Genomic DNA, 12144 nt, shown 5'->3' on the forward strand with positions numbered 1-12144 from the left:
GCCTGGCGAGATCAGGGAAGGGGGCCCGGGCTGGGGCGCGATGGAGGCCGATCCAGCCCCCGACTTCTCGATGATGCTGAGAGAGCTGCTGGCGCCGCCCTGTCTGGACCCCGAGCCGCCCCCGGAGCCCCCCGCCCGGCAGGCCCCAAGGCCCCCGAGATGCCTCAGACCCAGTGGCAGGTGCGTTCGCAAGCGGCCCCTTCCCTCAATCTGACCCAGCGGTCAGGGGATCTTGACCTCTGGTTCGTGGGGTTATCCTGGGGTCACAGTGTTAGTTACCGGTATTTACAAAGCAGACCTTCTGGTCCTCGGGGACCCTTGAGGTGTCGTAGGGGTCAGAGGCCGTGCGATTTCCCTCACCCCATGTCTCTGAGGCCTATATAGGTGCCGCCCAGGGAATGAGGTGACCACGCTGCCCCTTGTCCCCAGGTCCTTCTGGCCTGCACGCCGGGACTCGATCACCGCCCTGCACTTCCTTCAAGAGACAGCAGAGGGGCTGGCCCAGCCGCCTGCCCAGGACACCCCTGTCCTGGGACCCTGCTGGGAGCTGAAGGCCCTGGGGTCTCTGGGACCCCCGCCTCCGGCCAGCGATGCCAGGAACATGGTGCCCCCCATCAGCCAGCAATGCGGCAGCCTGGGGCCCCCAGGGGCTCCCCTGGCCCCTTCAGCCCCCCCCCAGAGGAGGCCCCGGAAACAGCCGAACCCCCAGCAGGGCGCAGAGAAAGTGGACCCCCGGTTCGAGGGGGTGACCCTGAAGTTTCAGATAAAGCCGGATGCCAGCCTGCACATCACACCCAGCTACAGGTAGGGGCTAGCCAGGGTGAGGGCACCTTTACGCCATTGATAACCATAACACTGGGCGCAGAGGCCTGGCCCGGCATCCGCTCAGGGCTTCCCGCACCCGCCCTGCGTAACAAACGGCCCAGCCTCTGAGCCAGACCTCGGGCTGGGGCCAGTCCCAGCCTCAACCCCTGCTGCTCTGAGCCGGTCACATCCGGGACCCAGCCCGGGCCTCCTCGTTGGGAGAAGGGCCTGTGAGGCCTGCTGCTTCTGTTCTTTTTTCCAATAATGATAGTGGCTACATTTGGCAGAAACAACAACGATAATGAGGTAACAAGTGGCACCTGACGTCAATGGGCTCGTTGAAAGCCTCGTGAAGCCCATTTTACAGATTCGGAAACAGGCCCAGAGCGTGCGCTCTCTTGTCCAGGGTCACACAGCGAGGACGTGAGAGCGGAACCTGGCAGGCTGGCCCCAGGCTTCCTGCCTCGTCAAATCATCATCGTCATCATTATTATTATTTTATTAGTGAGCGGCAACGCCAGGCCTTTGAGACCTCAGATGCCTCCTTGGGGGATGCCTGATGCCTTGATAGTAAATCTTCATTTGGGGGGCCGTCTGGGATGGGATACAGGTCCCCCAGTGCTAACGCCTTGTCTGCTCCCCAGCCTGGCCTCCAGCCGCCGCTCTCAGGCTCCCCCAGCAGGCCCCGCCAGGGGCCCTGAGGCCACTTCAGGAGGCAGCGAGGCCCTGGGTGAGTCCTGGTGACTTGAGAGCTATAAATATTTGGGGGGGCCAATTCCCTATCCTCCCTGTCTTTTTCCCCATCCTGCTTCCCCCACCTCCTCCACTCGGGCTGAGTCACCCCCTCCCCCGGCTTCCTCCTCTGCGAGCTTTGCCATCTGTCTCCTTTCCTGCCTTTCCCTGTGTCTTAGATCCGCCAACACCCGGGGCTGGCCCAGAGCAAGGTGGGGCCTTCGCAGAGCCCCCCACAAAATGCTCCACCCCGCACAGGCCTCCTGAGCCGGGCCTCTGGGACTCTGACCCCTACCCTTTGATCTCTGCCCTTCAGGGCCCCGGCGCTGTGCTTCCTGTAGCACTCAGAGGACCCCACTCTGGAGAGATGCCGAAGATGGGACCCCTCTCTGCAACGCCTGTGGTATCAGGTCCTCAGAACGGAGGAGGGAGTTGGGCTGGGGGCCCCGGATCAGGCCGTGTTTTGCCAGAGTAGGGTATTGGGAAGGAAAAACCCCCTCCCCTTGGGGAAAGTGGTTCCCTCATGGTGGTTTCTGGGCCCCCGCTGCATCCTAAATGTTGGTTTCTTGTCCCCCTACTCCAGGTACAAGAAATATGGCACCCGGTGCGCCAGCTGCTGGCTGGTGCCCAGGAAAAATGTCCAGCCCAAGAGGCTATGTGGCAGATGTGGGGTATCCCTGAGCCCCCACCAAGGCCCAGCTCAGGAAGGCTAAGCCCTTCGTCACCCAGCTGAATCTGTCCTGCCTCAGCTTCTCCAGGGGAAGAATGGACAGAAGCCCTTCTAGAAGGAGTGGAGAAAGAGCTTAGGTCTTGCGGGGTCCCCAGCCTGCCTCCTCTCTGCCCCCTCCTCATCAGGGACCCCATGGGGAAGACCCAGGCCTCAGGCCCCAGAGCCCCTGTCTCAGGGTCGCTGGCCCCTCCCTGGCCCCTGCTGCAATCCGGCTGGGCTGAGCCCCCCTCAGGAAATGCTCTCAGCAGCGAAACTCGTGTTGTTAATAGTGATAACAATAAAGAGCAGAACCGTTCAGAGAGAAGGAGCCTTGTGACTCAGGGATGTCGCCGCGTGCGCCCACACTCGCCTGTGCCCCAGCCCGGGAATGTGGGAGAGGGGTTTTCTCCTTGGGGTCCTAAAGGACATGGTCCTGTATCCAGGTGCCAGCCCTCCTGCCCAGGGAATTAGCCTCATTCACCACCAGACAGGGAAGCAGCCGCCACACACAGAGACAGACACACACACACGACAGACAGACACATGTGCACGGACAGACGCACACGCTGACACAAGACTAACAGATACAGACCACACACGTGACGGAAGGACACATGCGTTGACAGACACATATCCCCTATAGATGATGGACACATGTCGATAGACACACGTACACGATACAGACACACATGTCAACACGCACGCAGATGACACATTGGCACACAGTGACACACACCCAGCGGGCTGTCATCTCCACCCTTCCCTGCGAATGTCACCTTATGCCTCCTTGTGCACACCCGTCCCTGCTGTGTCCCCTCCCTTCTTTCAAGATCTCAGCCCTCTAATGGGTGTCCCCAGCCTAAAGCCAAAAGCCACGTGGGAGGGGGGGCCCTGGGGAGAGCTCGGCTTGGCCACTGTCGCCGAGACACACGGGTGGCCAGTGTTCACTGGGAGGGAGGGTGGGAGTCAAGGATGGGTGGGATGCAGTGAGGGGGGTGGTCCCTCCCGGGGGGGTGAGCAAGACCCTCTGTCTCTCCTGGGTGAGCCTGTGAGGAAGGCCTGGGCCCAGATCCCTCAGGCCTCGGATCCCTGACTCATTTGGTCCCCCCTTCCTCGGCCCAGAACACCCTCCCCCACGTCTCCCACAGCTGCCACCTACTCATTGCTTGTGGGGGGCTCAGCCCCAAATCACATCTTCAGAGGAACCTTCCCTGAGCACCCAGTCTAACACAGACACCCCACTCTCCCTCCCGGACAGCAGGCTCTAGTTCAGCTCGCTGTCTCCCTCTTGGAACCTACCCGAAGTTCCACTTCTCTACTGCTCCAGGGTTATTTCATACACATTCATCTCCCCTGCTGGACCATGACTTCAGAAGTCCAAGGCCACCGCCACACCTGTGTCCCTTCCCGTGACAGGCCGCCCCGGTGCCCAGCATGGAGCTCCCTAGGAATCCTCATCGAGCACACACAGGTCCCAGACTGTGTGTCTGCAAACTCATGGCTGCTTTTATCCACTTATCCACCATTTTATGGAGCAACTACTGTGTACCAGGACCCAATGGGGACACTGCGTGGCGAATAGACCACAGATCCCTGCTCTAGCAGGGCCAGTATTCTAGAATGACCGTAAACAAATATTCAATCAAATATCTAATAGGATGTCAAGTCGTGATTGGTGCTACAGGGAAAATAAAGTCTGTGAGGGGATGAGGAGTCCGGGGGACGGTCCAGGCAGAGGGAATGGAAGAGCCGGCAGGACTTTGTGGGGTTCCAGAACCTCGAGGAGGTCTCGGGAGTGGAGGGAGGTGATCGGGGAGGGGGTGGGAGAGCAGGGGCTGCACCCTGCCTGTGCCTTGTTGCCTTCTGTACCTGGCACCCCGCACTGGCTGGGCCTCTAGTGCCCCCTGTTTCCTGCTCTCCTGTTCGCTCACGAAGCGTTTTTGGGGGGCGGCCGATGGAGCCGGAACACACGCCTGCTTCCTTCTGTTAGCGCAGTGTGCCTGTTCCTGAGAGAGGAGGAGCCTGGGAGGTGGGGGGAGCCCAGCTGCTCCCTCCTTCTGCTGTGGGCGGGGGGAGGGTGGGTGCAGAGGGAGTTGCGGCTGAGACCCTGTGCATCTGTTCTGACTCAGGATGCACCAAGTCGAAAGGCAGGTTGGGGGTAAACTGAGGCACGGTGGATGGACACAGGATGGAGGAGGCATCCAGGGCGGGGCAGGGGTGAGCCCTTCGATAGCAGGGCCACGCTGGGGGCTGACACGCAGCTGCAACCCCCGCCTTTCATTTACCCATCCTGGCAACGCCTCAGGGCAGAGGCCCAGACCCCTGGGAAGGGGGCTCCACCCATCCTGGGAAGGCAGAACCAGCTCTGCCCAGAACCAGGCCCCGGGGAAGCCCCGGCTCCCACCCGCCCGAGTGTGCAGGATCAGAGGGCAGCGCTGGGCGGAAGAGATAAGCGGCGGGGAGAGGGAGGAAGGCGAGAGGTCCCCACCCGGACTCAGGGGTCTTTAAGAGCAGGAAACCGGACACCAAGAGAACAGGCTTCAGGTCACTCCTGGAAAAGGCGGTGTGGTCTGTGCCTGACCCAGGGTAAGTCCTCAAAACCAAAAATGATGTTTTTTTTGTGAGGAAGATCAGCCCTGAGCTAACATCTGCCAATCCTTTTTTTTTTTTTTTTTTGCTGAGGAAGACTGGCCCTGGGCTATCATCCGTGCCCATCTTCCTCCACTTTATATGGGACGCCACCACTGGATGGCTTGACAAGTGGTGCGTGTGTGCGAGCCAGGGATCAGAACCCATGAACCCCGGGCCGCCGCAGCGGAGCGCACGCACTTAACCGCTTGCGCCACCTGGCCGGCGCAAAAACGATGTTTTTTTAATGAATCGCCCTCAGGGTCAGGATTCAAACCCTGAAGCAGAGCGACCCGGAGTCCTTTATAAAAATTTTATTAGTAGGGGTGGGTAGAAAATGAGGGAACGCCCCTGGAATTGAATAAATAAATACATGAATAAATAAATAAATAGAACAATACAGAAGCCCCCGCGTGCGTCTGGGGGGCGTCCCCCGGCCGGCGGGGAGAGGGAGCCGGCTCACGCTGACGTCAGCTGGATGGCGAAGACCTCGCCCTCTGCTGGCGCCTCTGCGCAGCCCGCAGCCTCTGCTCCACCTTCGGCGCCCGCGCCCCTGCCCGCGCCGCCGCCCGCGCCGTTGAGACACACGGCCTCGCCCGAGCTCTCGGCCTCCTGCACGTTGTACTCGCCCTTCTTGCAGGCGGTGGAGCGCACGTAGAAGGCCAGGCCGGCCCCCGCGGCCAGCAGCGCCGCGCCCCCCGCCGCGCCGCCCACGGCGACCCACAGCCACGGACCTGCGGGGTGCGGACCCTCAAAGAGGGTGAACCAGCGCCGGGCTCCGCCTACCCGACGAGGTCACCCCAAGCCTGGGCCACCTCTGTCCCCGCCCCACAGGCACGAGGTCAGTCCTCACGGGAATTCCCAGTCCCGCCTTGGGGGAAAGGAGAGACCCCAGTAAGGCCCCCAGCGTCAGCGCCACCCCGGATCCACTTTACAGGCCACCTCCGCACATGGGGCTATAAGCCCCTAGCCCCAGAGATCCCCAAAAGGATGAGGGTGGAGGGACCGGGTCATTCCTTCACCCCAGAAAGACCCCACCCCCAGAAATACACGAAGTGGGGGGAGAGGATCCAGTTGGGGCCCCCCACTCCCCATCCAATGACCTTGGACCCTCTCCAACCCCTTTTCTCCACAGAGACACAGTGGAGAGTGAATTGGATCGAGTCCCCACCACGCAGTACCCACCGCAAGTTAGTCAAGCCCCTTCCCATGGCAGTCACAGCCCCGGAGGGCGCCTCCCCAGGGACCGGGTCGGGAGCCCCAGGGCGCAGGCCACGCCCCCTGTAGCTCCCTCGCCCCGCCCCCTCCAGCTGCCACTCACCTGCCACGCGCACAGTGATGCGCCGCGTGTGGCGCCCGTGCGCGTTGGTGGCTGCGCACTCGTACTCGCCGCCGTGGCTGCCCAGGGCGCCCGCCACGCTCAGCGTGCTGTTGTTGCTCGACAGGCCGATGTTGAGCGCTCCCGGGGGCGCGCGCCAGCTGATCTGGGCGGGGGGCCAGGCCTCGGCGCGGCAGGTCAACGTGAAGTTCCCGCCTGGCCGCACGCCCCCCGGAGGCGAGGCGGCCAGCTCGGCCACCACCGGCCGGTCTGCAGGGGACAGAAGGATGAAGGGGGGCTCAGCGCCCGCCCAGCCGCCGCCCAAGTGGCCCCCTTCCGCCCACCACAATCTGAGAGCACCCCTCCTCGGATGGGCAGGCGAGGACCCTGCCTCGCGTAAGTGCCACATCCCCCTACAGTCGGGCTGTTGTCCCGAGTTTTCATTACCCTCAGATTTAAGCCGGGAGTCCTTGTTCCCGAGAATGGGACTGGGGGAGGTGCCCTTGAATTCCCCAGGGCAATCCCACCGCTGCAAGTCACTATTCTGGGGACCGAGTGCCTCTATCTGGTGGTGTCCCCACTCACATTCCACGCCCACCGTGACAGTCCGGGCGTCCGTGCCATGCGCGTTGGTGGCCAGGCAGCGGTAGGTGCCCGCATCCTCTCGGGACACGCGCAGCCGCTGAGGCCGGGGCGCGCCCTCCCGGGAGCAGCGCACCTGTGGGGAGGGGCGACCCCGGGCGGCGCAGGCCAGCGCCGCAGCGGCAGCCCCTTCCAGCCACGTCTGGTGACTCGGGCAGGTGGACTCATCCATTTGCGGCGGCGCTGCAAAGCCATTATGGGGGGCGTCAGGGAGGGGCCGGACCCGGGGCACCCCTGACTCCCCGCCAGCCTGGGCCCCGCTCACACTCCGCGCTCACGGCGACCGTCTTGACCGTGGAGCCGTGCCGGTTGGTGGCGTTACAGATGTAGATACCGGGTGCGAGGTCACTAGGGATGCTGGGGGCTCTGGGACTAGAGTCTGGGGGTGCTAGCGGCAGCAGCACCCCCTCGCTGCTGCCTCCTGAGCCGACGCACTCCACTCTTGGCTCTGGCTTCCCATCCACCTCACACGAAAATAGCCGCCCAGATCCTTCCACCCACGTCCAGTTGCTGGGGCAGCCCAGGTCCTCAAAACTGGGTCCATCTGCGGAGCAGAGGGTCACACAGGGACTGGAAGTCAGGCTAGGGTCAACCCGACATACCCTGTCTTGTCCCGTGCTGCCCTCGCTCACATTCCACCGTGACAGCCACATTTTTGGCGGCAGAGCCTCGAGCATTGGTGGCTTCGCAGCGGTACGTGCCCGCGTGCTCCCGGGCCACGTGCAGCAGGCCCTCGATGACTCGGGCCTCCCCGGAGCGCACACAGCTCACGTTGGGCGGCGGGACCCCGTGGGCCACACAGCTCAGTGAGGCCTCGGTTCCTTCCAGCCATGTAATACGTTCCGGGCAGCCCACGCTGTCCAGCGCTGGGGCGTCTGGAGGGTGGAGCGTTGGTGGGTTTGAGGTTTGGGGACCGGCCAATTGTCCTTAGACCCTCTTTCCTGTCCCAGGGCGGCCACAAAGGGTTGGGCATGCTGCGCACTGCACAGGGACGCCGAACCAAAGGCATTTCGCGCAAACCCTGAGGGGCGCCTTTTTCTAATTTCCACAAAGCGCCCACAGGACCCTCCTCCAGTCTTCAGCCTAAAAATTGTGAGACGGCTAGGAGTGCCCACCCTTCCAAGACTCCACCCAAACGCCACGCCCCGACCCCTATGGACACGCCTACTCCTTCCCCTCCATCCTTCCCTTATCTTCCCCTAATCCTGCTCACCAGACTCTTTTCCAAAATTTCGCCCAAAGGCACACCTCAGGCCCTGCTTCCACTCTTCCCTGTAGGCTGGCCACCCCGAGCCCCTGAAATCCAGACAGAGATGCGCCCCGCGCACCCCCACTCACACTCCACCGTCAGCGTCACGTCCTGGACCGCCTCGCCCCGGGCATTGGCGGCGGTGCAGCGGTAAGTGCCGGCCAGCGCGCGAGTGACCGGACCCAGCAGGCCCAGCGCCAGCACAGCCCCGCCGTCGGGGCGCGCGCAGTGCACCGAGGGCGCGGGGTTCCCGCGGGCCTCGCAGCGCAGCGTCTGCTCTGGGCCCTCCGGCCAGGTCCAGCTCCTGGGACAGCCCGAGTCGTCTAGCCGGGGGGCGTCTGCGGGGCAGGGGCGTGGGATACAGAGATGCTAGACGTGGGCCGTGAGAAAAGGGCCCACTTCCGCGACACGGCCAGGGACCGGGCAGGTCCTTGGAGATCCCGAGGAGGGAGGCGCGAGGTTGAAGGCCAACTCACACAGGACGCGCAGCTCTGCGCTCTCGTTCTTGCTCAGCGTCTCCCCGTCCACCTCGAGAGTGGCGTCGCAGAAGAAGCTGCGCCCGTCGTCGTCCTCGGTGGCGTTTACGTGGAGCTGGGCGGGCTGCCCCGGGCCCGCGGCTGGAACTCCATCCAGCGTAACCAGGGCTTGGGTCCCCGCTGCGCAGGTTACTGTCACCATGTTCCCCTCGGCGGCGCTGGGCTCGCTCAGGGTCAGGAGCGGCGCGGGGAAGCCTGGGGGCGGGGCATCGGCCGGGAGTCCACTGACCACGCCCCTCCTGCGGGCCAAGGGTGCCCCTGACCTGCGCGAACCTCCCCGCGCTGCAGCCAAACCATGGGCACCGTGCCCCGCCTCCCCGGCTGCTCAGGCTCCGCCCCCTCGCCCCGCCCCCTTGAGGTGGTCAGGCCACATCCCTAGGGATCCTCGCGGGTTTGCGACCTTCCCCTTGGGGCGGCTCTGACTCCACCTCTCCAGCTATCCAGTCTCGGTCCTCCATCTGCTCGGCCCCTTCGGGATTCGGGCCCCGCCCGTTCCGGTACTAAGGCCCTGCCCCCTCTTTGCCCCGCCCCCTCTCTGCCCCGCCCCACGTTCCTCTGGCTCCACCCCCGAGCCGCGGCGGTCCCCCCTCGCTCCCTCTTACTGTAGACAGTCACGTTCTCCCGGGTCTCGCGGCTCTCGCCCCCCAGGGTCACGCTGCAGACCAACTGCCTGGCGCCCTCCTGCTCTGCGCTCGCTACGGCTGTGGCAGTGGCCATGAGCGCGTCCCCTTCGAGGGTGACATCGGGACTCAACCTCTGGTCCCCCAGCGCCAAGTAGACCTCTGCCTCCGAGGCTGGAAACAGCCCATCCAGGGCGCAGCTCACCGGTCTTTCTGAGCCCACTTCCAAGAGCCGGGGGGCGGCGAGGCGCGGGGGTTCCGGAGACAGGGCTGGGGGTCAAAGGACAGAACTTTGACTTCTGTGTTGAACGCTCAATATGTACTAAGCGCTTTACAGGCACTATCTTATCGAATTATCCTCAAGGCGCAAAGAGGAAAACAACTTTCAGCTGGTGAGTGTTGAAGTAAGGCTTAGAATTCAGATTTCTCTGCCTCCAACTTAAACGGCAGCCCGACCCCACTTGGTCCCCTTCTTCTCTCCATACCCACTCACCGAAGGTTCGGAGCTCTCTGGATGCCGAGCTGTTTTCGAACAGCCCCAGGCCGTGCGGCCGCAGGTCCAGCTCCGCGCGGCACGAGAAATTGGCCCCATGGTCCTCCCTCCGCGCCAGCACGGTGGCCGTGAGCACCGCGCCCCGCGCTCGGGGTGGCTCCCCGGCGAAGCTGCGGCGGATCAGCTCCTGGGCACCCCGCAGCAGCGTCAATGTGAGGCTCCCACGAGGCCCGGCACCGGGCACCCTACAGCTCAGGGTGAAGTTCTCGCCCACAGGCTGCCAGGCAGGCAGCGGCACCAGCTCCACGCGATCCGGCCGCTCTGCAAGGGGGGAACTACCGCTCTTGGAAACGCGGGGGCTCAGCTGGACGTGGCTTGGAACCCAGGGGCCAAGAGGGGAGGGCATGGGGATCCAGACAGCGGAGCTTGAAGGGGAGGACCCCGTGACCCAGGGGGCGGGGCCTGGAAGAGAGGGAAAGTAGTGGAGTACGAGCGTGGCCACTGGGAACTCACGAAAAGTGCGAATGAGCCCACGCGCCTGCAGCGTGCGTCGCGCGCAGCGGAAGAAGCAGACGGGCTGAGTCTCCGGCTCGCGGATGTCCACCAGCTGCCGCGCCAGCCAACGCAAACCCCTCTGGGTCCCATTCCGGCGCAGAGAGGTCTCCAAGCCACCGCGCTCGGGCCGTGGGCAGTTGGTGCTGCAATTCAGCCACAGCGATCCCCCGCGCTCCACGAGCGCCACGCGGGGCTGCAGGTCCGCCCAGAAAGGCTCTTGCGCGACCGCTGCCCGGGGAAACGCGGGCTCAGCCTGCGGAGCCACCTCCCTGGCATCTTAGCGCCCCCATGCCAAGTCAGGCATTCCCGGGGAATGAGCAGAGGTCGCAGCCGGGGAAGAACTCAGGAGTCCCGCGTCCTGCCCAGGCCTCAGGTTTGGAGGTGAGCTCCCACGGTCCAAACCTCGAGGGTGTCTCTGGGACATGACAGCGGAGAGCCCTGGTCTCCAAGGTGCCCATGGAGTGATGGGAAAGCATGGGGGGAGGGGAAGATGAGAGGAAAGATGGGGTCTTGGACGCAAACAGCAACGCTGGGAGGAGGGGACCTCGAGTGGGGGAAGGGAAACGAACTGGCTGGCTCTTAGGGTTCTCGCTGGGAGAGGAGGAGACCGAGGTTGAGGTGAGGGCAAAGGGGAGATCAGGCTGAGTCAAAGAGAAGTGCAGACCCCAAACCCGGGTGAAGAACAGGGAAAGAGGACGCGGGGCTGGGCTCATGGAAGGAACCGCGGGAACAGCGGAGGGACTCGGTTGCCGGGGCTCGGGGTGGAGCGGGAACAGCGCCTCTGAGTCACGACAGGTGGGGAGACCGGGTCTTCGCGGATCGCGAGTGGGGAGGATGCCAGTCCGTGGGCTACGGTGCATAGCAGAGCGTGAGGGGTACCCCGGAAAGGGGCAAGGGAGACATGGGGTCTCCAGGGCGCAAGGTTGGGTGCAGAAGAGCACCCAGGATCTCGAAGAGGGTAGGGTAGAGACCTAGGCGAGCGAGGAGGCGGGAAACTGGGTCTCCAGTGTGTGTTGGGGGGAAAAGGATAGAGGAGAACGCCCGGAGCTCAAGGTGGGAGCAGAAGCGTGGGAGCGAGGCGAGGGCGGAACCGGGAGGGGCTTGCGGCCGCCTCTCTGGTCCGGGAACTCCGCCCCCGCCCTGTCCACCTTGAGCGGGGACAGGCTCTTACCTGAGAGGCCGAGGAGCCCCAGGCCCAGGGCAGCCCAGAGGCCGAGCAGCGCCCGGCGAAGCCCCGGCGAGGGCCCTGGCATCGCCGCCGCGGGGGAAGCGCAGGAGGCGAGGGGAGCGCGAGCGCAGAGCTGGGCTAGAGGACGGCGCGGCGCGGCGCGGCGGGTGGGGTGTGGAGGAGGCAGAGTTGCGCTCGGGGATTGGTTTAACGTTGGTAACTTGGTTTCCAAGGAGGGGGCGGCGGCAGAGGCGGCGGGGGGGCGGGAGGGCGAGCGTGCGCCAGGCTCTCGGCCTTGGTGAAGGCGTGCTGGCGGGAGCGAGCGACCCCCGGGGTCTACGTGGAGGCCGGCCCCGTCGCCCGGAGCCTTCTGGGGGCGGACGCGCGCTCCCGCGTCATCCTCGGCGGCGGCGCGGAGGTCGGGGGATGCTGGGTTGCCCTTCCGAAACCCCCACCCCACCCCTAGCTTAGATGCTATGATAATGAGCCGGACTCCGAGCTCCGCCCCCAGACTTTGCCCCTCCCACCAGCGCCCCTTGGGGCGGGGATTGATTTAGGGGCTAGGAGAGATTTGGGAAGCGCAAGATGGGGAAGGCACAGTTCCAGGGGAGGGTGTGAGGCTGCCTCGCTCGCTGATCCCTCCCCTTTTAACCCAAGGGAGCTGAGGGTACAGCCACGCCCCTAGTCCCC

The 12144-nt window shown here is 64.3% G+C and overlaps 2 protein-coding genes across 2 annotated transcripts; one reads left to right on the forward strand and one right to left on the reverse strand.

Annotated features, from left to right (window-relative positions):
* Nucleotides 1–40: 40 nt before the first annotated feature.
* On the forward strand, nucleotides 41–2436 carry ZGLP1 (zinc finger GATA like protein 1). Its single transcript, XM_058525422.1, has 5 exons — nucleotides 41–180; nucleotides 385–804; nucleotides 1449–1534; nucleotides 1847–1946; nucleotides 2120–2436. Exons 1-5 carry the CDS (start codon nucleotides 41–43, stop codon nucleotides 2247–2249), a joined length of 876 nt encoding a protein of 291 aa, XP_058381405.1. The 3' UTR covers nucleotides 2250–2436.
* Nucleotides 2437–5178: 2742 nt separating this feature from the next.
* ICAM5 (intercellular adhesion molecule 5) lies at nucleotides 5179–11852 on the reverse strand. Its single transcript, XM_058525744.1, has 11 exons — nucleotides 11458–11852; nucleotides 10245–10514; nucleotides 9732–10052; nucleotides 9221–9508; nucleotides 8559–8813; nucleotides 8172–8420; nucleotides 7466–7708; nucleotides 7099–7377; nucleotides 6777–7016; nucleotides 6195–6461; nucleotides 5179–5607 (listed from the first exon to the last, which is right to left on the reverse strand). The coding sequence occupies exons 1-11, from the start codon at nucleotides 11537–11539 to the stop codon at nucleotides 5333–5335; spliced, it is 2769 nt and encodes a 922-aa protein (XP_058381727.1). The 5' UTR covers nucleotides 11540–11852; the 3' UTR covers nucleotides 5179–5332.
* Between the last annotated feature and the right edge of the window lie 292 nt (nucleotides 11853–12144).

The sequence above is a fragment of the Diceros bicornis genome, chromosome 30, assembly GCF_020826845.1.
Source record: "Diceros bicornis minor isolate mBicDic1 chromosome 30, mDicBic1.mat.cur, whole genome shotgun sequence".
NCBI classification, from domain to species: Eukaryota; Metazoa; Chordata; class Mammalia; order Perissodactyla; family Rhinocerotidae; genus Diceros; species Diceros bicornis.